The sequence below is a fragment of the Octodon degus genome, unplaced genomic scaffold (assembly GCF_000260255.1).
Source record: "Octodon degus isolate 3935 unplaced genomic scaffold, OctDeg1.0 scaffold00042, whole genome shotgun sequence".
NCBI classification, from domain to species: domain Eukaryota; kingdom Metazoa; phylum Chordata; class Mammalia; order Rodentia; family Octodontidae; genus Octodon; species Octodon degus.
In genome coordinates this window covers 3,936,010-3,962,594 of record NW_004524618.1, presented here as the reverse complement: position 1 = coordinate 3,962,594, position 26,585 = coordinate 3,936,010, and the positions used below count along the sequence as shown (strand labels likewise).

Sequence of the window (26,585 nt, the reverse complement as noted above, 5' to 3'; positions counted from 1 at the left end):
GGAATGGTGCGCACTGACCCCGATGCCCTCGCTGCGGGAATGGTGCGCACCGGGCCCTCACTGCTAGCAGGGCTCAGGCAGGCCAGAGGTTCTGGTTTCTAGAGCAGACATTCCTTAATTAGCCGGGAGTGCCAGACAAACCACAAGCTTCTGTGCTGCCTCTGTGCCATTGCGAGGAGGGTGTTCTCCTGTTACTAAAAGCCAGCTTTCCCAGGGCCCAGCGGCAGAGGTCTAAGTCCAGATCCTTTGAGTTTCTTCCCGTCTCATTCCCGAGATCCACAGTTTCCTCAGTTGTTGATATAGTTTACTTAGCAGCTCTGTGTACTTTAAATTTTCGGTTCTTCATAATCCTAGACATTGAATCTTCTGCGCTTTCCTATCTTTCAGTAACTCTTTCCAGAGTAAGCCTGAGTGTGATATAAAACTATACAAGAGGGGGTCCAATAGAGACATGGGGACGGGAGGTTCAAGACAAAATTTATCTATCCTGAGAGCTTAAAACTGGACGTACAATTAGGCACAAATAACACGTGCTGTGTTAGGGTAGCAGGTGGGGGAAAGAGGTGGAGCGAAGGCTGCTGGGGGAAGATAAAGCACTGTAAACGCAAACCGCAGATCACATTCTGAGAAGCACAAATTCCAAGAACTGCCCAAGTCGGGCGTGGAAGCTGGAGTGAGAAGCGATGTGGGGAGGTAAGAGGAGGCCAGGTCGTGAGCCAGGTATGGATGATGGGCCTAGCCCAGAGAGCGGGGGCAAAACCATGAAAGAGACCCTTAGGCCACAGGAGAAATCAGCAGGCATGTAAAAATTTAATAGATATTTCTTTCTTAAATATGCATAGCCGGATACATACTGCTTGCACAAGTCTTCAGACAGGATGGGGCGGGGGCGCCAGGCACTGCCCTTAACCTTCCCCTCTCCCTGAACTCTGAGCCAAGGACTGTAGGCTGGGGCCTGCGCAACTCCCCACCCACTCTGGGTTGGCGGATGAATGGCCCGCCCGTTCAATGTGTAGATATTTTGGCAACGCACAGGACTTTCAAGAATGTTTCCTCTGGTTCCCCTACTTCCCTCCACTGGCCCCCAAAACACAGCCATAATGATCCTCCAAGTGAAGAGCCCTGAGCAGCAGCAAAAGCTCCAACAGCAAAGTATCCAGGGCCCCGGCCAGCCAGCTATTTCTGGAAGCTTTTCTAATTGCATGGGTAGGGTCAGACTCAGCCTACTGTGTCCCAGGCCAGTGCTGCGGTTATTCGGCTGATGGAAGAGGAAATGGAGAAGGTGACCTAAGCAGCGACCGTGGCGAGGATCTCCGGACAGACTGGCCTCTGCAGCTCCAGAAACAACTTCTGCAAGAATTCACTCAGACCCTGCCTGGTCCCACCCACTGCCTGTGGGGCTGGGCAAGTCACCAAGGGAAAATGACAGTGGGTCACAGATTTCCTAAGCCATCAGGCGCGACCTGAGCGCGCTGTCTTTCCTCCAGACCTCGGTTCTCCCGGCCCCAGAACCAGGGTGGTAAGGATGCACCTAATTTCTCCGCGGGCCTAGGCTGGGGCGGGCGGCGGAGCCCGGCAGCTGCTGCAGCCGCTCTCCTTCCTGGTTCTCACCGACCAGGGCAAGAAGGCTTGTTCCTATGGTACAACGAGGTGAGCTAGTGTAGTCCCTCCAACTTGCAAAAGAGAACGGGGCTTGCGTGGTGTCTAGATTTACATTTTCCTCCTAGGGACAAAACAGGCGGCCCCAGGAATTCCACTGCTCGTAAAGCGCGCCAGCCCTCCGCCCCGCGGGAACTTAACCCCTTGTGCCCTGCAGACCGGCCCGGCTCTTAAGGGCGTACTTCCCGCTCCCCTATCCGCCTCCCCACTTCGCTCCCGTGGACGACAACTCTTCTGTCCTGGTCACTTCCCAGTTGTGCCGCGCAGCTTGAAGTTGGGGCACAGGGTCGCTGGACAAATCTCTGTGGTGGTCCCCGGGCCGGTCAGACGGCCCCGTGCGGTCCTCCTTAAGCGGCTCCAGCGGCCAGGAGGGGGCGGGACTAAAAAGTTTCCGTGACAACCAGGAAACTAGCGACTGGAGACGCAGGCCTGGCGAGGAGGCCGAGGCAGGAGTCCAGCGCCGCGTGCAGACTGCCCGCGCCCCAGCCCGGCGGGCGACGCCCCGAGCCCAGGTGGGTCGGAGGTCAGTGGCGCGGATCGGAGTGGCGGGGAGCCCGCGGGCTGCCTGCACCTCCACCTCGCGGGGCCCTCGCTCCACGCGGGGCCTCGTACGCGCGCCTCGGGCACCGGCCGAGTGCGGAGTGGCCCGCGGTGCGCCATCCCGCTCGTGGCGGGAGGCGGGAGCTGGCCGCGCGGGAGGCCTGCCACTTCCCCGTTGGGCCGTTAGGACGGCAGCCCCTCGCGGCGCTGCGTTCTCGCGGGGACAAAGCCGCAGTCTCTGGCTTCACCCCACGTTCGGCGCCCCCTCCTGCCCCCCCCCGTAAGGCCACCGGGGGCGCCCGGGCTGCGCCCGCCCCTGCGCGCGGCTTTTCTTCTCGAAGTGCGCGAAGTGCGGTGGCTGGGAGGAGACGAGCCTCAGCCCTTCACCCCACCCCCACCCGCCCGGCCCCTGCGACTGGGAGGAGGCGGGACCCTGGCAGCAACCTGGCTCCTGGATTTGGGAATCCGATCAGATTCAGGGGCGCCTCTGGTTTTCTTGTTCCTCTTTGGGCTCGAGCCATGGTGCTTCCTTTTTAAAATCGTGTTTTCCCAGAGAAAGCCGCCAGCCAGAGCCAGGCTTGGTCACTCCAGCAGTGAAAAAGGGGTGCAAGTGCCCCGTGGGGTTGCTGCCGCAGCCCAGAAGCCCTCCCTGCAGCCTGCCGGCCCACACCGCTGGCTGGCGTTGCTTGCTCTCTGAGTGTGGCCACTACTTCGGCCACGTGCCCTCAGGTTTTCCTCTGGTGGGTCACCATGGAGTTGTGCTTCTTGCTGTCTCCTATTTCCAGAGAGGTAGCAGTCCCAAGCTCTGGCTTTCAGGAGACAAAGCTCTGAACTTTTATCCTGATGCCATCATCCCAGAAGTTGCTCGCTGTCAGCTGTTGTGCTTCTCCGGAGAGGCGAATGGGTGATGGTTGTAGAGGAGGGCGAGAAGGTGCTGGAATTAATGGGAAAATCAGCCTCCGAGAACGCGTCACCTGGGAGGAAGTTGGCTTTGTATTGTTCCTGTTTGGGACCCTTGAGGATTAATAAGGAGAAAGTTGGCGAGAGGGCCGTGCTTTATAAGGAGGATGCCGTTTCCCAGGGAGACAGTGAGGACCGCCTGAACGTGCACCCTGTGCTGCCCGCAGAGGAGGGCTGGGTGAGGCAGGTCTAGCCCAGCTCAGTGCGCTGTGGACGGACACCGCTGCCAACAGCAGCCGGTCGGGAGACGGGTGCGGTTGGGGCGGAAGGTCTGCGGGGTGCATTTTGTGAGGGAGAAAGAGAACCAGCTGTGGACCCCAGGAATGAGAAGCCGAGGACAGCGAGGCTGTGGGCCTCCCGTGTGCTAAGCTTTGGAACTCGAGGGAGAAACACACCTGCTCTGTCTGCCTCTGCCGCCCTGATTAGAAGAATCCGGGGACTGGGCACCAGCAGCAGCGCCCTGGCCATCACAGGCAGACTGCAGGCGTCGGCAATGGCGATGACCTGGGGGGGCACCCTCAGGTTAGCAGCCTCTGGGTTCCTTGTATGGAGGCTCAGGCCCAAGCGCCTCCATTCTGTGGGGAGGAGCACAGAGCTGTGGGTGCTGGGAGCCATGACAGCGGCTGCTGGCTTTTCAGTCATGTGATGTAGGGTGAGGGGCCCCCTCTCAGCAAGAGGACACTGTCCCAAGCTGTCTGGACATAGGAGCCTTGGCTAGTGGTGTGTGATCTATATTCGCTGTCCTAGCACAGTGCCCTTAAGCAGTACCTTATCTGTACACATGTTCAGAACAGCCCCGGTTATTGAAGGCTTGACATCTTTCAGACTTTGCTACCCTGTATGAACTCATTTAATTTTCCCAAGTGTTCTGTGAAGTGTTGTTATCCCCATTTTACAGATGAGGAAACTGAGGCCTGGGCAAGTAAAGTGCCTGTCAGGTGAGTCCCAGACACTGAACATGAATGAAGAAGCAGGTTAAGTTTCAAAATGAGTTGGGTTGGGGGCTTTTAGGGGCAAAAGGAGAGTGTTGTGGCCTTTTTCCTGTCAGAGGACAGACATCAGCTCTCAGCCTGGGCAGTGGTAGGATGGAAAACTTGGCCAGCTGGAAAGGGAGGAAGGAGAGAGGCCAGTCCAGCCTTGCCCACACGTGGGACGTCTGGCCCAAGCAGCAGGTGACTGCTTCTTAATTATTACAGTTCAAGGTGGTGGATCCAGTTTGGGCCCCAAGGAGAAGCTGATGAGTAAGTGGGTGTGGCATAGAGTGAAGGTGACACGGCCTGCAGTGCAGCAGCTGACCTGGGCAGTAGCCCCCAGCAGTGGTACTTAGCTCCCAGGAGCCAAAGCAGGTTCCAGGGACCAGGCTTGCTGAGAGGAAGGTGCTCCCCTGGTCACTCACAGGTAAGCCCTGTTCAAGGCCTGTTCTGCGAGTGCCTTCCCACGGCCACCTGGGAAGCTTCTGCCCGCCTTCCTGGAGCCAGATGTGTGCTCACGCAGCTTCCGCTCGACCTTCTCGCCTCTTGATGAGCTGCCCAAGCACTTTAAGTATCCTGTCCACAGACACCTTAAAGCAGGCCTGTCAGCGAGGCAGCTAAGCAGTCCCTGGGAAGGCAGCTGGTGCCCACCAGTGCTGCTCACCTGGGTCGGTCGTGTCATCCGGGCACTGGCTCTTCAATTTCTATCATTATCAGTGTGGTTTAGACTCAGGCTCCTGAATCACTACCCTGCAAAGGATCCCTGAGGAGGTTGTACATGTCAGAACATTTAGTAATTTGCCAGGCAATTCCATGACCATTACCCAGATGGCTGTCATCCTGTCATCTACTCCCTGTATCTGGGGTGAGCCTAATGGAAAGCTTTCACTTAACTGAGCTGGGGTCAGGGCCTGGAAGGAGGGGGACCCGCTGCCAACTGTGCGGGCATGTCACCTCTGAGGCCTGCACGTCTGTGGACAGTTCCCTCCAGGTAGAGGAGAGTCTCAGAGGTTCAGGTCAGCTTGGCTTATGCATGCCTTGGCCAGGGCCCCAAGGCCAGGGTTATGCTAGCCTGGAGGGTTTCTCCCTTTATTTTTTTAAATTGGCATGTCTCATTTTGTTTACTTATTTGCCTAGTGCTTTTTGAGCCTTAGCCCCTAGCTACAGGTTTGCATTTGCATGAGTTAAATACAATCTCAAGGTTATGGTGCAGGCCCAAGGAGAAACGCTGTGTGCAAACCAAGATCTGCCTTGGTGGGTCAGTAGGAATCCCCGCCGGGAACAAGAAACAAGGTCCCTAGTTAGCCCTGAGCGCCCAGGAGCAGATGCAGTAGAAGCGCTGGGCAGTCACCTCTCCCAGCCTTCCCTGCCCAGCTCACCTCTTGGGGCTCAAAGGGCTCCCAGTGGTCCCTGTCCAGGCCCTCTCAGGGCTCATCTTCTGTGAGTCTGGTCTGCACAGCCTAGAGCCGGGAAGCAGTAGCCTGTATGGGCTCTGCCACGTGCAGATAAGTAGAGTCCTGCTTCTGTTCTGCTGGGCATTTCAGTAGTGGGGCGAGTACTTTGCTACTTCCGGCCTCAGCTTCATCATTAGGGAGATGAGGACGGCCCAACCTGGGACTCCTGCACTGCCGAGCCGGCTGATGTGTAGCCCCGAACGCAGTTCCTGGCCCTGGCCGCAGGCCACCTCCCCTGAATCCAGCTTGTGAAGGTCCACTGAGGCACGGCCCTCTGCCAAGCTGAGTGCCCCCACAGGCCACTGCTGTGTCCTCTGAGTGCAAGCAGAGGCCATCCTTGGTGGCCCTCTGAGTGGTCTGTTCAGAGCTGAGGAAAAGGCCACCCATCCTGCCCTTCCGGTGAATTCTGGTTTGAAATAGGACCTATAACAGCAACAAGAGGGCAGGGTGGGGAGGCCTCTGGAGAGGAAGGGTCAGTCAAGAATACCCAGAAGCCCCTAGGGACACCTGGTGGAGTCCCCCTGCATCCCAGAGGCCCTCCCAGGAAGCATTTCCCAGGTGACTTTGCTGTTGTCCCGGGCAACACCACCCCAACTGTAAGATAGTTCAGAGGAGCAGAGGGACACAGAGGGCTTAGCCTGCACAGGTGTGTTTCTCAAGCTGGGGAGAGGCAGAGGGGTGGGGGCCAGAGTTTGGAGGTCGGGGCTGAGGGGTGGTAGTGGGTCTGCGCAAGAGAGAGTCTGATGCTGGCCAGCAGGCTGTGCGTTCCCCAGCCAGTCGGTGAGGAGGGGTGGGGAAGGGCAGGCTGGCTTCCTCCCCTTCCCTCCCCTCCCCACCCCAAAGAAAATGAGAAGCAGAGCTGCTTGCCTCCCTACGTGGGGCTTTGTGCTGCCTGAGCAAATGCGGGGCCTGGGGCCTCAGGCCAAATACAGAGAGAGGAACGTATGGAATTCACTGTCCCTGGTCAGACCAGCTGGACCTAGAAGCAGTCTCAGGTTCTCTGGCATCCAGCTTGGCCTCCCCGGAAACTAGGTGCGTTAGAGCAACCATCCCTGTTCTCTTGTCTCGGTGGTTAGCTGGAGCAGCTGTGGTTCCCTCAGGGGCTCTGGGACATCACTGTCCCCAGTGCTGAACCCATCTTCTGTTCTGACACTCTTAACTTGGTGACTCGTGGCTTTGGCTTTTTCTCTCTTTTTGGTGGCAGTGGGGATTGAACCTAGAGCCTTGCCCTAAGCTACATCCCCAGCTCTTTTAAATTTTTACATGGAGGCAGGATCTCCCTTAGTTGACTTTTCGTCCTCCTGCCTCACCCTTCCAGGGCCCTGGGATTGCAGGCTTGTGCCACCACGCCTCTTGTGGCCACATATTCTAAAGTGGTACCTTCTGTGGTCTTCAGACAGAATCCCTGAGCAGACCAACACGAGGGGCGAACAGGCAGGAAGGGAGAACCCCAACCCACAGCAGTGAAAAGCGAGGTGACCAATAGGCCTGTCAGCACAGGGCTGCAGAACAGTGGCTGCTGGTCTTTGATCTTGAGGGTACCTGGTTCAAGATGCTTTGTGCATCGTGGCCTGGGTCCAGTGTCCCTGATGTCCAGCAAAGAGGTGTCAAAGTAATTGCCCTAACTTTTGTACAAGCATAGCTTTTCCAGGATCATAAGTGAAATTTTGAGTATTTTTAAGCAGAGACTATTTACAGCTTATGTTTTCATCTACAAAACTGGTCCCTGATCAGTTGCCAGGACCTTTGGTTCCTGAAAGCCAAGTCATGGTGACTTTATTCACTGAGCACCTGCTTGGAGCACAGCCCCGTCCTCAGGGCTTTTTCTCTTGCTTGTGACGGCCCTAGAAGGTTGGAGTCAGTACAGCTATCCAGGCTTAGAAAGGCTGAGGGACATCCCTGGAGCTCCCGAGCTGAAAGCAGCAGAGGTGAGAGTCACACCTCCATCTGCTGCCCTGGAGCCTAAGCGTGTGCGCCTCCTCAGGCCTCTGCCTGGACACTGCATCCTGCGACCATGAAGGACACCTGAGGACTCCCAGAGTGGCACACTGTTAGAGCAATTTGGGAAGCTGAGGCAGGAGGATTGCAAGTTTGAGGCCATCCTGGGCAACTTAATGAAACTCTGCTTAAGATAAAAATTTTTAGGGGCCAGGGAGATGGCTCAGTAGAATAAGCGCTTGCCTGGCAAGCAAAAGGGCCTGAGTTCGATCCCCGGTTCTGCCAAAAAAAAAAAAAAGATAAAATTTTTAAAAACTCGTTAGAAAGTTGCTCAAAAGTACTTGCCTGCTATGTGAAAGGCCTTGAGTTCAATATCTAGTACCAGAAAAACAAACACAAAGACCCATGAATTTTAAATGTCAAGGCCAGAAGCTAGCAGGAGGATCACTGAGTCATCAGCTCTCAGCCTGAGCCCCAGGTCCTGTCTGCTATGACAGGCAGACTCTGGTGTCAGCGGACAGGGCTCTGTTTTCCTGTCTGTTTAGTGGGGACAGTAACAAAAGGCTTCAAACAATACTTGGCAGGGTGGCACGCTCAGGTGGGCGTCCTTATCCCTTGGAAAGGGAACCACAGCCCCGACTATCACCCGGCCCTCACAGGTAGGCAGTGCAGTGGGTCACTGCTGCTGGGGATGAGGCTCTCTGTGCCGCTGCCCGGGACCTCCTGCCAGCCCGCCTCAGACCCAGAGGGCGGTGCTGCGTCCTGTTGGCCTGGTTGGCAGCGCAGGACCGCACACTCCTGACACACAGCTCTCAGGGAGCCGTTTCCGCAGCTTCTTGGCTGCAGCCTGGGACCCGCCACCGTCCATGAAAGGGGCCTTTGTTTGGGACTTTGTAGTAGAGTCTGAACAGGCAAGTCTGCAGCAGCCTGGGCTGGAGGGATGCCGGGCCCCACCCTGTGTGCTGCCCTGCAGAGGCCCGGAGTCTGTGCACTGTGCTCCTCCCCTGCCGCACACCCACGTGTGAAAGCCCCCCTTTCCTATCCCCTGCACAGACAGGCCTTGCCTCCTGGTGGCCAAAAAGCCATCGCCAATAGCCTGGGTCCAGTCACAGTCTCTGGCTCAAGGAGACTGTAAGTTCATTGAACGTCACTCCCTTTCTCCTGCCTATATTTCAGCTAAATCCTAGCCTCGCCCTCCTTAAGCAGTGCAGCCACAGCCTGTACAGGGACTGTCAACTGCACGCATCCGTTCTGCGAGCTCTCAGAATCTGGTGGAGGCGCTGTGGGTGCTGCTGGCAGACTGCAGGGAGGGAGGTGGGAGTGACCCCCCACCAGTCACCAGACCCTGTCCTCTCGCTCCATGGCAGCCTGCGGTAGTGACAGAAGACGACAAAGGAGTGAAGGAGAAAGCCTAGTTCTTTTCCCAGGCATCTAGTGCTGCAGGGATGTTGGTCACCTCGGTTTGTAACCAGAACAGTTTCACAAACCAAAGAGAGAGCTTGTCGCACCAGGGCCAGGACCAACAGCAGCCCATCACATGGCAGCGCCTGCTGGCAGATTTGTACAGAGCAAGGACAGCGTCACCACATGGAGCAGAGCCCGAGGTCAGACCCCAGCTCCGTGATTCCAGTGTGGCCCCTTCACTCTCCGCTCAGGGCCTCTGCAAATGGTTGATCTCTTCCTAGTGGCAGGGCTTTGGGCTTGTTCCTGCGTGGCCTCGGCAGGAGTGGATTTGTGGACTGGGTGGTACCTGTGTGTGCCCACAGCCGTCCACTGCCCACCGTGGCCCAACACATGTCCCAATCATGGACGCATCCAGCTTTACTGGGACACCTGCCGAGTGCCAGGCGCCGCCTCCCCCAGCTGGCGTGGGTGTAAGTTGTTGCTGTTGTTTTGTTTCCCATAATTCACGAGGAGTGTGGCTCCGTGTCATCAGAGCACTCTGGGAGCAGTTTTGCCCCTCAGTCCCAAGGCCCTCTGCTCGCCGCTCCAGAGCAGAGAAGAGCTGGTGTGCTCTGAGCAGCAGCTGTCCAGCTCTGGCCACCCCAGTCCCTGCAGCGGACAGGGTAGAGCGGGCCCGGAAGCCAGCCACAGATCTGACTTTTTACAACTGGGCTGGCCTCCTTGCCTGTATGTGTTGCTGTTCCCTTTATTAAGATGAAAGGGGTTTAGATCTTTGCAGGCAGAGTGTGCGTGTGTAGGGAGCGTCCCTTCCTCTCCACCCTTCTCCCCTCCCCAGCCCAGCTGGGGCCAGGCATTGTATCAGGTGCCACCTCAGCCTCAGGGACCAAGCCAGAGACTGTGGGAAGCACAGCTGGGATTTGTGTCATGGGATGTGGGTAAGAGGCAGTGGCAGGGAGGCTGGGGGCTCGGAGAGCTGCCTTTCTGAGTCGGCTGTCCCCAAACCATCAACACTCATGCCCTAGAGTCGGGTAGAGAACTCCATTGCTGTTCTAAGCTGGGCCTTGTCAGGTCCTTAAATTCCATCGGTCCCCAGCTCACCCATAGAAGGGGAGAGAGGGGGGCCCAGAGTCCCCAAGGAGGCTTTGTTTCCCTTTGTGCTATTCTGGTTCTGAGCAGGCCCATTCCCAGCACCGCCTCTGGCAGCACCCCCATCCCCCACCCCACCCCACCCATGAGCTGTGCTTCTGTCTGAGCTGCCTCACAGACCAGGGTGGAGGGAGGGCACGCCCCAGCCCCAGGACTTCCAGCTGCACTCTAGGAGGGTCTTAAGAGTTCCCCTGTCCTTGCACCTGTTGGGGAAGATGGGCCCACAGGAGAGGGCAAGTCTCCCCTGAGAAGTCCAGCGTGTGACTGGGAAGGGGTTAGTGTGTGGCGTCCGTCGTGGGTCTCCAGCTCCTAGGAAACCTGAGGAGGGATGTGGCGTAGCTCAGCGGGAGAATACTTGCCCATATGCATGAGGCATTGTGGATGGTCCTCGACGCTGGGGGGAAAAAAAAAAGGAAGTGTAAGGAGTATGTCCCGATTGGGGAGGCCCTTCTTCGGCAGCTCACTGGGACTGGGCCTAGAAGGTGGTCCGTTCTGTGACTGCCCAGGCCTTGGGCTCCTGCCTGTGCGAGAGGGCTGCTGGCTCTCGTGTGCCCTGGGCTTTCTTGCTAACTGAGGTTGCACCCCGTGTAGCACTTCTGAGGAGAGGCCCGCTCACGCCAGGCACCAGCAGTCGCCTCACTCAGAGCCCTGATGAGCGTGTCCATCTCCCCCCACCTCTATCCCATGGCTCAGTGGTCTAAAGCACCTACTTAGAACAAGCTTAGCAAAGCATCAGGGACTGCGGTTCAATCCCCCAGCACCACATGCCAGCCAGCCCCGCCCCCTGGTGGGCTGAGCTGGCCACACACACACAAAATAAATAAACAAAAAAAAAATTAAAAAATAAATAAATAAAGTAAATGATTAGTCTCGGCGAGGGGGCAGCAGGGGCTTCCTTGGCTGTGGCTGCTGTAGGGGCGCTGGGTAGGGCTCTGGCCCACTGAGATGCGAAGCCTGGGACACTGCGTTGGCAGCCGTAGTGGATGGTCTTGGAGGGGCTGAGTTGGGCAGAGAGATAGCGGTGGCGCGCCTGGAGGGGCAAGGCCCTGAGCCTCACGCCTAAAGCTTTGTCCCACGTTGTCCAGAGGCCAGAATCCACAGACTTGGAGAACTTCGGGTGGAGAGCCAGGGTCCGGGGGGGCGAGGAGTCGCTCCAGGCTCCCCACTGACCACTTGTGAAAGCCTGCCTTGTGCGGGCAGTGCGGAGGTGGCCCGGGGACGGGAGGTTCCCCAGCTAAAAAGAGACTGTGTTGTGCACCAAGGCTGCCTCCGGCTCCTGTGCTGCCGGAACCAAATCCCACAGCCTCTTTATCCTGGAGCCCAGCACTGGAACTCTCAGTGTCCAAAGCTCCAGGGCAGAAGTGAGGGGGAGCCTACAGCACGCGTGCCACCGTGGGCCATCTGTTGGTGGAAGCCCCGCGAGGCTCGCTGTTGCGGCTCTGGGGACCCTGCCCCACTGCCCGGCTCCGGGCGTCCCTGGCTGAGCTGGCCTCCCTCCTCCCCAGCTACCTCGCCCCTCCTCACTGTCCTGCCCTCCCTGTGTCCTCCTGAGGACCCTTGTCATTGGATTAGGGCCTACCTGTGGGGTCTAGGTGATCTCACCTTGGGGTCTTCGGCGTGAAAACGTCCGCACATACCCAGGGCCTGCGTATTATTAGCACAGTGACACGTCTTGTGAGGCTGCCACTCGCCACTCACAGTGGTTGCTGGATGGAGGTATCCTGGGGTGAGAGATTAGGAGAAAAGATGTGGGGCCACAGTTCAGAGGCTGCAGGGGCCCCTGCCCTGGGGCCATCACCGTTCTACTCTCACTGTCCTCCCGCCTTTCTCCCAGCCCTGTAACAAAGCTCCAGCCTGTCTGCCCCCAGGTGCTGATTTCTTCCATGTATGTGGGCCAGGGCACCTGGAAGGAGGGATGCCGTCCGTCAGGGGCTGGAATGGCTTCCTTCCCCCTCCATCCTTGGCGCTCCACGGGATGTGCATAAGCTGACGGGGACACGCACAGGACAGGAAGGATATAGCTCCATGGGACACACATAACCTGACAGGGACCCACACGGCACAGGAAGGACGTGGCTGTCCCACCCAGAATCCCAGGATGCTGTCCTTCCTGCGCCTCACTGCGTGGCCACCCTCATGACCCTGGTCTGAAAGAGATGGTTGGCATCGCTCCTATTCCCAGAAGGCCTTTGTTGGTGTCACTGGGCCCTTCCTGTGAGCCTGGCCCGTGTCCACATGTTGCACAGAGGGGTGACACTGTCCTGCTGGCTCACTGGCATTTCACCTCGATGGGCATGTAGAGTGGGGCTCTCTCTCTCTCTCCCTCCCTCCCTCCCTCCCCCCTCTCCCCCTTTCCCCTTCTCTCCTCTTTCTCTCTCCTCTCCCCTTCTCTCCCCCTTCTCCCTCCTCCCCCTTCTTTCCCCTTCTCTCCCCTCCCCCTCCTCCTTTCACCCCCCACCCCGTCTTCCCCCTCTCTCTTCTCCCCCCTCTCTCCTCTCCCCTCTCTCTGTTACACTGAGCCAGGTCCATCTTGCCCTATAGCACCTCCTGAGCCCACAGTCCCACCTGGTCAATCTGAGGCCCCCTAGTTTAGGGGGCCAGTAGGCCGCAACGCCCCATCCTTACGACCCCAGCGTGTGCTGTGACACCACACACTCCTCAGCACACAGCCATCGACCAGAGTCCCTTAGCCTCGAGGCCCCGGGGGACAGTGGGGAGGGAGGAGCTGGACAGGTCTGCTGGAGGGGTCGCTGCCCTCACGCACTGCCCTCACACACTTGTGGTTCTTCCTCCTAGTTTGGCTGCTGGGGCCTCTCGTGGGGCCCTGGAATAGAGTCAGGCCTGGGCCTGGGGAGAAAGGCCACAGGGATGAGGCAAGAATGGGAGGAACAGTCAGGGCAGGGGCAGGACCTCCAGGGGACAGAAGGCCCAGTGCAGGTGAGGGGCTGCAGGCCCTGGTGGCCCATTGACACATCTTATTGGGCTCATGTGGCCTTTAAAGAATTTTTGAAATAGCAGCTACTGCTTTAAGATAGGAGGATTTCAGTAAAACCCAGACGACTGGCTTCTAGGGTAAAAGATCTTGCCAGGCAGGGCACAGAGGTGTGAGATGGCAGCTCTCCCTCAGGGCCAAGGCCTCTGTCTACCTCCAGCCTGGCCTGTTTTCCCTGGGGCTGGGCCACTGAGGCCCTTGGTTTTGCAACCTCTCACACTGGGCAGGGTGATGGGAAGGGGACAGGCAAAGCCCATGGGGACGGCACGGTGGGGGTGGCTGCAGGGAGGCTGAGAAGGGCTCCTGCCCATAGCCAGCGTTCCCCCGCCCACCTCAGATGGGTTCCTCTTACTCTTCCTTCCTTTTTCTCACTTCCTCTTCTGCCACCTGCCCCGACCCCATGCAGGGTACAGGTGAAAAGAGGTCCCGCTCCTAGGTGCAGTGGCTGTAAGGCCTGGGCAGACCTTTGTCCTGCACTGCCCCCAGGGGCTGATGCCCACCCTAGCAGGTACTGTCCTCAGAACTGCTGCCCTACACCCTGGTGCATAGCTGGCTCCTCACTGTGCAGTCAGGCAGTGAGGAGGGCGTTGGTGGCAATGTCCACTGCTACTGCCCTGTCTGCCCAGCCAGCCATCTCCTCTGGATTAGGGCTAGGTTGGCTCTCGCTGATTCGGAGGGGTGCACGGTGTGCCCGGCCCCAGCTGGCCTCCAGGGCCTGAGGGTTGGATGGAGGTAGGTGCTGGCTTCCTCAGGGGGTAGCGTTGGATGTGGCTGGGAGACTGGCCAGACCCCTTGTGTGGGCAGCCTCAGTGGGGCTCGGGCCAGACCCATGCTCTGCATTTGGCCCCTGCTCTCTCACAGTTCTGTTTCCAAGGCCAGGGCAGCTTGGGGGACAACCACCCTGGGTGACTGGGTGGGCAGCACTGATGTCCAGGAGGTACCCAGCAGCAAGAGGTGGCAGGGCCACTCACTTCCCATCCGTCCCCTGTGGGGTTAGAGAGAGGACAGCGGGAAGCGGCAGACTCCACGAGGTGACCGAGGCTGCCCAGGGGGCCTACCAGACCCTCAGGCTCTTCCTCTGGATAAGGCAGCCGAAGCTCTGAGACTTCTAGAGCAAGCGCTCCTGTGTGCGCTAACTCCTGCATTGGGGCTGGAGAAACAGCACTCCCACCCCTTGCCGCCTGCTCGTACGTGCCCCTGGCCAGGCGCATGGCTTCTTGGACTCAGTTTCCATCTTAAGTAGGCCTGGATTAGTTCAGCCCATAATTCTTTCTTGATCTGTGGCTTTATTTTTTTCCAAACAACAGTGTGCTTCATTCGGTGGGCTGGGAAACTCCAGCCCAAAACCAGGTGTACAGAAGGACTCAACCTAGACCCTGACAGGGTGGGGCTCCCAGACTCTTCCCCTGCGACACCCAGAGCCTAGGCTGTGGGAGGGGGCCCAGTCCACCGTCCAAGACGGGGCTCAGGGTGCCTCTGTCGCTGGCCATCTCCTTTGTTCCAGTTCAGAAGGAAATATGCAGCTGCTCCCTTCGGCTCTGAAGGTGACCGCAGGGCTGGGCAGCGCCTGCTGTTGTACTTAGTGGAGCCACATGGGTTGGGGGAGCTGGTGTCCCCCGAGATGGGCTGCCATGGCCCCGCAGGAGCCCCAGCCCCCTTCACTGGCCCAGGAACCTGGCTTGGGAACAGGGGTCTTCAGATGTGAGCAGGCGTTAGAACCACCCAGGGGATTCTCCTTTGGAATTTCTGATCTGCCAGCCCAGAGTTGCATCTACATGTGAAGGGCGAAGTTGCATGAACATGTGCATTTCTAAAACAGCCCCAGGTGGCACCTTCCGAAACACTGCCCCAGAGGGGACTTGGGGCCTCTGAGAAATGGGTCCTGGGCACCCCATGGCCAGGTGGGAGTTGGCTGGTGATAGGGCAGAGGGATGTGGCAAGCAGGTCTTGGGACCAGGCTCCTGTAGAGCTCTGTCTGGGAGTGCGAGTGGGTGGAGCTTGGGGTGCATAGGGCACCTCCCCAGCAAGTGGGGGCGAGGATGGGACCCCACAGAACAGGACTAAAGCTCCCTTTGCACGCTCTAGCTCATCACATTTCATGCCCCAGCACTCCTTCTGCCCTGTGATGGCACTTTGTGACACTGTCTCTGTCTCTGTTTCTGTCTCTGTCTCTCTTTTTTGCATGCACCACGGTGTTTACTGCCAGGGATCTGTGATGCTCATGACAGGCCTCCAAGGCACCCAGGGGTCTGCCATGCCCAACACAGAGGCCTCCAGGTCACCCACCAGCTTCCTTGGGCTCTGGTGGTGCCGCACCCCACAGAACACCTGGGCTGTGCAAGCAGAGGCAGACTGGGCCTGGACTCCAGCTGGCTAGCACTTCTCTAGTCATGTGGCTAGAAATGACTCAGTCTCTGGGTGTTAGTTAACCCATCTGTGAAACACACCACAGCCACCTCTTAGAAGGTGACAGAGGTCACTGTGGGGAGGGCTAGCATGTCATTGGGAGGACTTCAGCAGTCATTATGGCCACTGAATGGTTCTTGGCCATGTCTGTTGGGTGAAGCCGTTATGGGGAGTCCTCTGGGGACCCAGCAGAGAGCCACCTGGGATCTTTCTAGAGTCGTGGGCCTCTGGCCAGCCTCAGTAGGGCCTAGTTAGGTACAAGCCACCACCTACAGCCTTTGGCCAGGCATTCAGAGGCCACGGTCTCCCGCAGCCCTTGCTATGCTGTGAGCTGGCCCTTTGCCCGACTAAGTTTAGCTGTGAACTACTGGAGCCACTCTCTCTGTGGGTGAGCCGGGGGTGGGGAGGAATTCAGAAGGCTTCCTGTCAACTTCCTGCCAGGCAGACGAAAGCCTGCCAGCTGACCCAGGGTTATTCTCAACCTGAATTCACCAAACGGTGTCCCATGCATGGGTATGGGGTGTGGGACAGCCTCGTGTAGATGAGAGCTTGGGTGGGGGCAGCGGGAGGCACCCTTGGGATGGGGACAGGAGCCTCTGGGGAGGCGTTTGTGTGTGCGCCGTGAGGAGTATGCGTGAGGAGCTTGCATGCCTTGTGAGGGGCTGGCTCCTCACTCCCTGTCCCAGCCCCAAGGACTCCAGACATCAGAACGTCAGGGTTCGTCCTTCTGACCAGGCCCTCCGGGCTCGTGTCAGGACTCCTTGGTGCAGGAAAAGGGGGGCACAGAGGCCTCGGGCTCAGGCCGTGCTGGGCTCTGAGCGGCTGCAGTTGCTGTCTCCGTCTTGGCCTGGCCCTGCCGGGTCACGGAGAGGCTGTACTGTGAGCCGGCCAGGGCAGGCTGAGCAAGGGGCACCACTGGCATGCAGTCCCTGGAAGCAGGCGGTGCGCAGGCAGGTGAGTCAGCCAGTGGCAGCTCCACCTGCAGGAGGGTGCTGGGCTCCTCCTTCCCGGGGGGCAGGGCGGGTAGGGTTGTGTGCCAGAAACGCTAAGAACAGAAGAGTATTTTGTGCTTTCAGAGTGCTTTGGAGTAGGGCAGGGCTGGTATGCCTGGCTGGCGCAAAAACAGGACGGTGGAGGTCCAGGGAGAAGAGCGGGTGCATCTGGTGCTTGCTCTATGCAGGTGACTTGCCAAGGTTGTCGCTATGTCTCGTCGAGGCCTGCTGTGCCTGAAGGTGGGCACAGTGGTGCGGGGTCCTGAGGTGGCTGCGTCTTCCCAACCCCCTCCTAACTGGCCGCCACCTGACGCTGCCGCAGGTGCTGAGCGCCGGTGAAGCCCATCTGGTCATTGACCAGCCTCATGCCTTGCTTGGCCTTTCATGGCTGGTTCTCTCCCCCAGAAACCAAGGCCCGCGAGTCTCTGCAGTTAGCCGCTGCTCTCTGGCTGGCTGCCCTCTCCTGTGCTTACTCCTCAGCTCCACTTCAGGCTGGCTTTCCCAGCTTTCTCCTGTCACCCACACCCTTCGCCATGACAGCTCTCTAGTGCCTAGCACCACCTCGCCCCTTGCTGGGACTGTCCCTGTGTGGACCTCCCACCCGAGCTCAGGTCCTGCTGGGCTGGCTGTGCCTGGGGCGGAGCTGTCACACCTGAGAAGCAGCCGAAGGGCTGGCGGCCAGTGTGGGGAGCCCTCACCTTGTCTGCTGGGGACAACCTCCCAGGCATCCTACCTGCCGGCAAATCCCCACTGCCAGGCCCCACCAGGACAAGCATTGCATCATGCAAATGCAAGGTTAGGGGCTCAAGCCAAAGAGACTAGAGCTCCTAACCAGAAGTCCTACAGGCCACTGCTGGTGGGGGCGTCAGAGAAGCCCTCTGTGTTCTCTTTGTTGTTCGAGACCTCCCAGCTTTGTATTAGGCTGTTTGCCCTGTTTGCTGAGGTTCCAGGCAGAGAGGGCAGGTGTGGGAAGATCGGTTTGTGAGTCCCCAAGGTTGTGGGGGGGAAAGAAAGTGTAACACAGAGTTCATGTGAAGTGCCCTCTTACCTGAGGGCAGTATTTCCAAGGTTACCCACCCATGCCTGAAACCGCGGAGTATTAAATCCTGCGTATAGAGTGGTTTTCCTGTACAAGCATATAGAAATTTAATGTTTTTCTGTCTTAGTCTCTGTTTATCACACTGCGCCCATAACTTTTTCCATTTGAGGTGTGATAGCAAAACCAGTGTGAATTTCTTTTTCCTTTCTCACAATTTCAGAGACTGAAGATTCATCCTTACTGTTGATCTTCGCAGCCTTGGCATACGAGCTCCTTAAAGTTCAGAGCTCTTTATTTTTCACTGTTTTGCTTTGGCAGCTATGCACAGCATTACTGGTCTTGCACTGTGGGCCCATTATTAGATAAAGTCAGGGCTGCTTGCCCACAAGTGCTGTGCTACAGTGACAGGCAATCTGATGATTTGCGGGAGGGAAGCATATACACAGTGGATATTCTGGGGAAGTACGTGGTTTGTATCTTGGGCAGGAAAGAGTGGAACTGCATGAGATTTCAACATGCTACCCAGAATGAGTGCAGTTTAAAACTTATAAATTGTTTATTTCTGAAAATTTCCATTTACTATTTTCAGATCATAGTTGCTACAAGTAGATGCAACCACAAGTAGTGGAACTACACTTTGGCAGTGGAACTGAGAAAGGGAGTGGGACGACACTGTAGTGTAAGACCATTGCTTCCGGGTCCACAAAGCGGCCACAGGGGGTTAGCCCTTCCTAAGTCGCTTGGGGCCTAAAGAGCCCTTTGTTCTGAGGGGTGGAGTGCTTTCTTTCACAGTCAGGTTTAAAGCGCGATATCCTACCAAGGAAATGAGGGACATCTTCAACACCACGACCCTGTCGGACAGAGTCACTTCCCTCCTGGATTAGGAAGCCTGGTCTCCGAGAGGGATGTAAAATGCCCAAACATCAGAGCACGGCAATGGGTGTCATCGTGCACAGCCTGCCAACGTCTGATGAAATGAGTGAGTTAGCAAGCCAACCATGTCTTACACTCCAGGGATTGGTGGGGCCCCTGTCCAGCTGGCCCAGCGCATCGCTTCCAACATCCAGAAGAATCACAGTGTTCTGTGGCAATCCAAAGGGCGTTGGATCACCTTGGAACACCTCAAGACTCACCTGCGTTGAGGCAACAGCTGCAACAGAAGCAGCAGCACGCTCACCAACTTGCCGAAGAAACAGATAAGTACATTGGAGAGTTTGGATCTCTACCCACCACTCCCAGTGAACAGCGTCCAAGGAAAATACCGAAGGATCGCTTAGGGGCCGAACCAATTCACAATAGCACTGACAAACTTCAGAAGGTCCAGCGGCAAGCGCTGAGAGAGAGAAGGCATTTGTTGCCCGAGTAAGAGCCAGTTCCAGAGTATCGGGTGCTTTTCCTGAGGACAACTCAAAAGAAAGGAATCTTGTACCTTGGGAAAGCCAAACACAGCCACAAGTGCAAGTGCAAGCCGATGAGATTACAGAAGACCTCCGCCGCATTCACGGGAGAGAGTCTTCTATCAGGCGGCTTGAGGCTGATATTACGGATATTAATGAAATATTTAAACACTTGGGGACAATCATTCATGAACAGGGAGATGTGATTGGCAGTCCAGAAGGCAGTGTGGAGGGCACAGAGGTACACGTTCAGCAGGCAAATCAGCAGCTGTCCGGGCAGCGAACTATCAGCGCAATTCCAGGAAAGCCCTGTGCGTCATCATTGCTGTGCTGTCGTGGAGCTGTGACTGTTGGTCTCCCCATACGGGACTGCAGTCCTAAAGTCATGCAGAAGCAGAGCGCGGTACTGCATCGTCGAGGTCACGTAGGAGGCGGCCTGTAATCGTGCTCTTGTTATTATTTAAAGACTATTGCAAAGGATGGTCCCACACGTAGTTATTTTTATGGGGGCGACAGGGTTCCTTTGAGTTAAATATGATATTTTCTAATAACTGAAAGTTTTTCTAAGTATCATGGCTGGCATAGCTGTCATGCTTTTTAATTTAATAACTAGAAGGTTTCTGTCCATGTCGCACATGGCTTTCATCCACAATTTATTTGCCTGTTTGACTTTGGGAATTGGTAAACTTATAAATGTGCGTGTTCTCTGAACTTTTCTCTGTCACTGTGTAGCATGCACCAGCTTTACGTTACTGCAATTAAAATCTCTTAACTTTTATTTGGACTAGCAAAAAAATATTCTCAGTAACTTAAAAAACTAATGTATCTTTATTTTCTAGTTTACAATAACACAAATTATTTATTTCATTTTTATTACTGGATTTTTTGAGACCCTTGTTTTCTCTGAATAAAATTAATGAATACTTTCTAGGTATATCTTACACATCTGATGTGTATATATTAAGCATTTGTGATGGATTGCTGAGTAAAAAGAGTAAGGTTAGATTGTCCTCATGTGTGGTATATTAAAGTCTGATATTTACTAGGAGAAGTATAGATACTATAAATGTTTAATAATTTAGAGGAAAAATATTAAGAAATCCTTACTGATTTGTACTCTATGGATTCTAGAGTCCAGCTTCATATTTTACTGAACTACCTTGACAGCACCGTCTGGACTTGTGGGCGGTTATTTGCTTTCCTTACGCCTGAACAGTAAGGGCTCCATGTGTGTCTTTCGGTCAGACTCACTTTTAGGCCGTACTTTCCCACGGTCACTCTGCGCGCACCTGATACTTGAATCGTGCTGTTTACATTGCATGCCATGTTGTGCGATGCTTCGTTAGAAAAGAAACTGGGGGTCTGCCAGGTACTCACTTGCCTTTTTAAATCAAAAGTTGTTTTAAGGCACTAATCTGAATACTGTAAAGAGGACTGGTTAGCTTAGATTGTAGTTTGCATTTTATAATGTTCTTATACAGCAGTTTGGTAGTGAAGACGTTTCACATGGCAAGCTCTGATTCTGCACATGGAAACAAATGAACTGTGAAGTACGTAAATAAATTGTGTTCTTGCAACCAAAATAAAGAAGACTTAAAAGGTGTTTCAAAATAATAATAATAATAATAATAATAATAATAACAATAACAATAATAAAATGCCCAGACACAGCTATTCAGTGTCAGGGTGAGATTTGGAACCTCTGGATTTTAACCACCAGACTTCACTATATTGCAGGAAGACACAGTTACTAGATGAATTTAGCTGGGGGTAGAAGACTATGCTTGACTCAGGGTTGTTTTCATTTTGTATGATGGAAAAACAACTAAAACTAGCTTTAAGAAAAAAAAGGATTTCTGTATGGACTCCTGTGACTATTAAAGCTCAGGAATAAGGGCTTCCTGCGCAGCTGGGCCTCGGGGTCTGCGTTCCTCGGTGCTGTTGTCCTCAGGCAGGCCCCCTCCCAGAGTGCCGCCCACGCTGTGGTGTAACCCTGTCACCCTGCAGCCCCCGCGGGCCCAGTGAGTTCCCTTGGGCAGGTTAGATCATATGCTCACCACAGAACAATCGCTGGCTGTAGCGAGGGTGCATGTGTGGATCGCGCTGAGTGTCTTGGGCCTGCATTATGTGCTCACCGTGCAGCGAGGAGTGAGGTTTATCCACACTTAGCCACAGGGACACGATGAGGAAAGGGTGGCTCCCAGGGCCAGCAGGGCCCTGCCACCAGCCAGAGGAACCGCCCTGGCAGACTGCCCAAGGTGTCGGTCGCCCATGTAGGCCTCGAGTTCTTCTGGTCAGACCTGGGCACGGGAGGCAATTGTTGGGGGAGCTGGGGGCTGGGTGGGAGAAGAACCAGGATGTCACGGCAGGCTCCATGGGGCCAAGGCTGGTGCGGGGCTTGGAGAAGTGCAGTGCTGAGGGAAGTGTGTATAACCTGCAGTCTCTCATTCCAGGAAACCAATGGCTGTGACCATGGCGTTCTTCCGGGTGTGTCTAGTGGTAGTGACAGCCATCATCAACCACCCCCTGCTGTTGCCGAGGGAGAACACCACCGTCCCCGAGGACGAGGAGGAGATCATCCGCCAGATGCAGGCCCATGAGGAGAAGCTACAGCTGGAGCGGCTTCGCCTGGAGGAGGAGGTGGCCCGGCTGGCGGCCCAGGAGGCCCTGGAGTCAGTGGCCGACGAGGGGCAGCAGCAGCAGGAGGCCCACGCCGCCTGGGACCTCTGGAGCACTCTCTGCATGATCCTCTTCCTCATCATTGAGGTGTGGCGGCAGGACCACCAGGATACGCCCCTGCCTGCGTGCCCGGGTGGGGATGAGGACGAGCTGCCCGGGCTGGGCACGGCCCCACTGCAGGGCCTCACCCTGCCCAGCAAGGCCACACTCGGCCACTTCTACGACCGCTGCATTCGGGCCTCCACAGCTGATGCTGCACGCACCAGGGAGTTTGTGGAAGGTTTTGTGGATGACCTGCTAGAAGCCCTGCGGAGCCTCTGCGACCGGGACGCAGACATGGAGTTGGAGGACTTCGTGGGCGTGGACAGCATGTATGAGAACTGGCAGGCCGAGCGGCCACTGCGGTGCAGGCTCCTCGTGCCCTTTGTGCCCCCCGAGCCCTACTGCTTCCACCCGGAGCTCTGGTGCTGCGGCCACCCTGTGCCCCTGGACCACCAGGGCTATGGCCGGATCAAGGTGGGCCAAGCCGGTGGGGACGCACTGGGCTGTGTCTGTGGCAAGACCAAGCTTGGGGAAGACATGCTGTGCCTGCTCCACAGCCAGAGCGCCGGGGCGCAGCCCAGCCGCGGGGTGGAGGACCTGCTGTGCGCCCGCGAGTCCCCCTACCTGGATGCCATGCGGGTCATGAAGTGGTTCCAGATGGCCCTCACCCGAGCCTGGCACCGCATTGCCCACAAGTACGACTTTGACCTGGCCTTTGGTGAGCTGCACTCGCCAGGGTCACTGAAGATCAAGTTCCGCTCAGGGAAGTGCATGCCCTTCGATCTGATGCCGGCCATCCAGTGCGGTGACTCCGACCTGTACTTCGTCTCCCGCCTCTCCAGGGAGCCCTCTGGGGGCGGCCCGGCCTCCAGCACTGACTGGCTCCTGTCCTTCGCTGTCTACGAGCGTCACTTCCTCAGGATGACATCCAAGGCACTGCCGGAGGGTGCCTGCCACCTCAGCTGCCTGCAGATAGCCTCCTTCCTGCTCTCCAAGCAGTGCCGCCTGACGGGCCCCAGTGGGCTGGGCCGCTACCACCTGAAGACGGCCCTGCTGCACCTCCTGCTCCTGCGGCGGGCTGCTGACTGGAAGGCCGAGCAGCTGGACGCACGCCTGCACGAGCTGCTCCACTTCCTGGAGAAGAGCCTGCTTGAGAAGAAGCTCCATCACTTCTTTGTGGGCAACCGCAAGGTGGCCGAGGCCATGGGACTTCCCGAGGCCGTGCGGGAGGCCGAGCCTCTAAACCTGTTCCGGCCCTTTGTCCTGCAGCGAGGTCTCTACCGGAAGACGATGGACTCATTCTATGAGATGCTTAAGAATGCCCCAACCCTCATCAGAGAGTACTCCGTCCATGTCCCCTCTGACCATGCCAGCCTGCCCCCTAAGGCTGTCGGCTCATAGAGCATGTGGGATCTGAGGCCCGGAAGGAGGGCATCCTACACATCCACCCCACTGGGCTCTGGGTCCCGGCCTCACCCTTCTGAGAAGACACAGGCTTGGTGGGCACAAGAGGGTCAGTCTGAAGGAAACCAGGGCTTGCAGAGTAGAAGCAGGGCATTTCTACCAAATGCTGACCGGCTTCCTTCATGGTGGGCTCTGTGGGCAAAGCTGATGTGGGCTTGAGAACTGGTCCTTTGCGGAGTGTTTCAGGGTCACTGCACTTGGCTAAGGTGGTGACAGCACTCTGGACCCAAGCTACAGAAAATGAAATGCTAGTTTGAGTGAAATCCTTCTACATCCCAGGACTAATTGTGCTGCATGTCAACAGCAGATCTATAAAGATGCTGCTACTGGGGACCCTGTGTTAAGACCCAGCAGCCAGTGCCCGGAAGTCCTTGGCCCCAGCTGTTGATAGCAAAATGCAAACAGTGGCACCTGTGGGAATTCATAGCTCTTGGCTGCGTCATGCACAGCTGTGGGGTACATGGTGGTTGCCACTTTCTTGAACTGTTTGAGAAAAACAGTAGATTCAGGCCCGTGAGACTAATGTATACGTGCTGTCGAAAAGTATGAAGCTGGCCGCTCCTCTCAGGCGCACCCCACCCCGCCCCTGGGTGCCGTACTAGGTGCCATTTACATACTGGGTGCTAACTCAGTAGCCCCTTGCTTCTCTGTGCTCTCCATAGCTGGTCACCGGTGCGACAAGAGGAAGGCATGGGCAGGTGGTGGAAACTCATCTAGAGAAAGCCTGCAGTGTACCCCAGGCCGGAGGACCAACTGCCATTCCTGAGTTGTCCTTAGCATTCCTATCCTAGGGAAGGCCCGGCTTGGAAGCAAGAGCTGGGTAGAAACAAGCTCCCTGGCCCAAAGGCTGCCCCATGCCTCATCTTTGGGACCTGCTCACTGCACAGCCCTCCCCTTCCTGTTGGGCCCTGCCCACCACCCAAATGCCTTGGACCTTCCCATCCCAGTGGGGCAGGGGCAAGCTCCCAGGCCTTTTCTCTTGGGCTTCACTGTGGAGTTTTCTCTGAGTACCTACTTTGCAACCCTTAAAAAGGGTGGGAGGAAGGGAGAGCAAGGGGTGAGGCTGTGTACCCCAGCAGCAAAGCCAGCTCCACCTGAAGGAAGGCGTTTCTCCCCGCACCAGGTGTGCCCCTGCCTAGTGTCAGAAGGGCATTCCCGGCAGGGAGGTGAACTCTCTGCCGCCAGGGGTAGGTCACAGTGGGCGCCCAGCCACAATCAGGGTGTCACTCCTACGGAGCCTCTACCTCCACCTATGTGGTGAGCAGGAATATCTGCCCCGCCCCTGGGCTCACACCACCTTCCGGTCCTCTTCCCACCCAGGGAACAGCTCCCTATTTATTGCCACCCGTACCCTGCCCCCTTCCTTCTGCTGCATTGGAAGCCAAGCCAGCAACCAGGAACCAAGCTGCCAAAGCTGAGACCAGGCGCGGGTGTCCCCATTTCCCCCTCGCCTCCAAGGGAACGCTCGTCAGAGTGATGCCTCTGCAGCCGTGGTAGACTCAGCTCTCCAGGAGCAGGCTCATAGGCCCTGAGCTGCAGCAGGGCTGTTGGTGTTCCATCCTGCCTTATTTATATTAAAGGAAAATTGAAACTCTTGAAAGAGTGCACAGTTTGTTTCAACCTGCGGAGATTTGTGAGGCTTAGGGCAGAGTTGGGCGGGTGGATCTGCTATGGACAGACAGTGGCTTTTGGTCCCTTTTTATTCTCACACTTGGAAGAAACTTCTAAAAATAACAAAATGGAGCATCGCTGTCTTTGGGGCAGCTGCCTGCTGCCCGCAGGCTTGCAGCAGGGCCTCAGAAGGCCGCTACAGGGATCCACAGGCCGCAGTGCGCAGCACCAGTGTGGGCGCTGGGAGCAACAGGATGCATCTGGTATCCTAAGAAACTGTCCTGTAAGGAGAGGCCCTCCAGCCCTCTAGAGCACCATGCCTCTCCGTGAGGGACACTGCCCTGCCCCCTTCTCTGAGGACTTGTTTTCTCCCCCAGAATACTGGACTCTGCCAGCATCTGCCCCCTCACCCTCTAGAAGGCTCCAGGTCTGGGTTCACTGTACCCCCTGGCGGGTCAGGGTGGGAGAGTGACTTCAGAGGCCAGCCCTAGGTCCTGGGGGTATTTAGGTCGGGGAGGACACCATAGCTTCAGAAGTCTCAGGCCCTGTGTTAGCTTTTCTTCACTGTAATGAAATATCCAAGGCAGGCTACTTAAGAAAAGAGGTTTCTTTAGCTCACAGTTGTGGAGACTCCAAGCTGGAGGTTGAGTCACTGGTGAGGGAGATGGAGTCCCGACCTGGAGGGCCCTCGCGTGGGAGCCAGCACGCCTTCAGCCGGGGAGCAGAGCCGGGTGGGCCCAGGCCAGGGATTTTGTGATCACCCTCGTTTGCTCTAACGGGTCTCATGAGGAGCTACCTTAACCCATGCATGCGGCACAGCTCCGTGGACCCCAGGCCCTCCAGCTGGGCCCCACCTGTTCAGGGTTCCTCCACCTCCCCAGACCACCACACTAGGGCCCGGCTTCTGACACACGAGTCTCCAGAGGGCACAGGACATGGAGGCCACAGCTAGCTCCTCCCTTGCGCCATGGCGAAGCACCGCCCAGGATGGGAACCTGAGCTAGCTAGGGCAGTGATGCTCTCAGGGCTGTCATGGGGACACCTGGAGAGATTGTCATTTTCCCAAACGCTGCCTCGAACCTGCACATGCCCCATATCCAGGCCGAAGAAGCCCAGTGGAGCTCTTTTTAAAGCCTTCCCCAGTGGCTGGTGGCACCCAAGGCAGAAGGAAGAAGGGATCTCGCTTTCTTTCCAAATGGAAAACTCAAGAAAGTGAGTGGCCTACCTTCCCTGCAGAGCCATTGGAAGCTGGCCCTGGGAGAGGCTGAGAGAGCCCGCAGGGGTTGTGTGGCCCGCCAGCTAGGCCAAGGCCGCTGAGCTTACCCATACTGCCACCAGGGACAGGAGAAGAATCAAGCAGACAGCAGACAGCAGACACACACTGGCTCCTAGCAGGGCGTTACTAGGTCCCAAGCATTGTTGACGGCAATTTGAGCAGCACTGAGAAAACATGGAATAGGACCAAGACTGACCAGGGAAGGACCGGAGGGGACCCTCCAGGGACTCACCTGAGCACAGCACTGCCAGAAAGACCAGAACACTACCAGTGGATTCCAGCTAGACCCAAAGGACCCATTTCTCCACATGTGACCCACACAGTACTCCTGTCACTGCAGGGTACGGGCCATGCTGAAAGCAGCGTGCAGTCTCTAGGAAGTGGGTCCAGGAAGCTGCTGTGTGGGATAACACCTGAAGTCTGCCACAGTGGGGCACTGCCTAACACAAAAAGTACCAAAGTAAGCCCAAAGTGGCACAGAAGCAGACACGCTGCCCCCCATTCCTATACTCACACCTGTTTATGCCCACCTGTTCCTACACTCGCACCTGCTTATGCCCACCTGTTCCTACACTCACACCTGCTTATGCCCACCTGTTCCTACACTCGCACCTG

General features: G+C 56.7%; 1 protein-coding gene and 1 pseudogene across 4 annotated transcripts; both read left to right on the top strand.

The window, feature by feature from the left end:
- The first annotated feature begins 1,062 nt into the window (after nt 1–1,062).
- On the top strand, nt 1,063–24,053 carry Itprip (inositol 1,4,5-trisphosphate receptor interacting protein). Of its 4 annotated transcripts, none has more exons than XM_023715629.1 (2): nt 1,063–1,650; nt 21,352–24,053. In XM_023715629.1, the coding sequence occupies exon 2, from the start codon at nt 21,359–21,361 to the stop codon at nt 23,018–23,020; it is 1,662 nt and encodes a 553-aa protein (XP_023571397.1). In that variant the 5' UTR covers nt 1,063–1,650; nt 21,352–21,358; the 3' UTR covers nt 23,021–24,053. The 4 variants fall into 4 exon arrangements, with proteins under 4 accessions (XP_023571397.1, XP_004631635.2, XP_023571399.1 ...); XM_004631578.2 differs by lacking the exon at nt 1,063–1,650 and adding an exon at nt 2,069–2,171; XM_023715631.1 differs by lacking the exon at nt 1,063–1,650 and adding an exon at nt 13,736–13,796.
- LOC101577558 lies at nt 18,500–19,321 on the top strand (annotated as a pseudogene).
- Nucleotides 24,054–26,585: the final 2,532 nt, after the last annotated feature.

Excerpts from the sequence above, each read along its gene's own strand:
- Itprip (XM_023715629.1), top strand. The coding sequence starts at position 21,359 with ATGGCTGTGACCATGGCGTTCTTCCGGGTGTGTCTAGTGGTAGTGACA.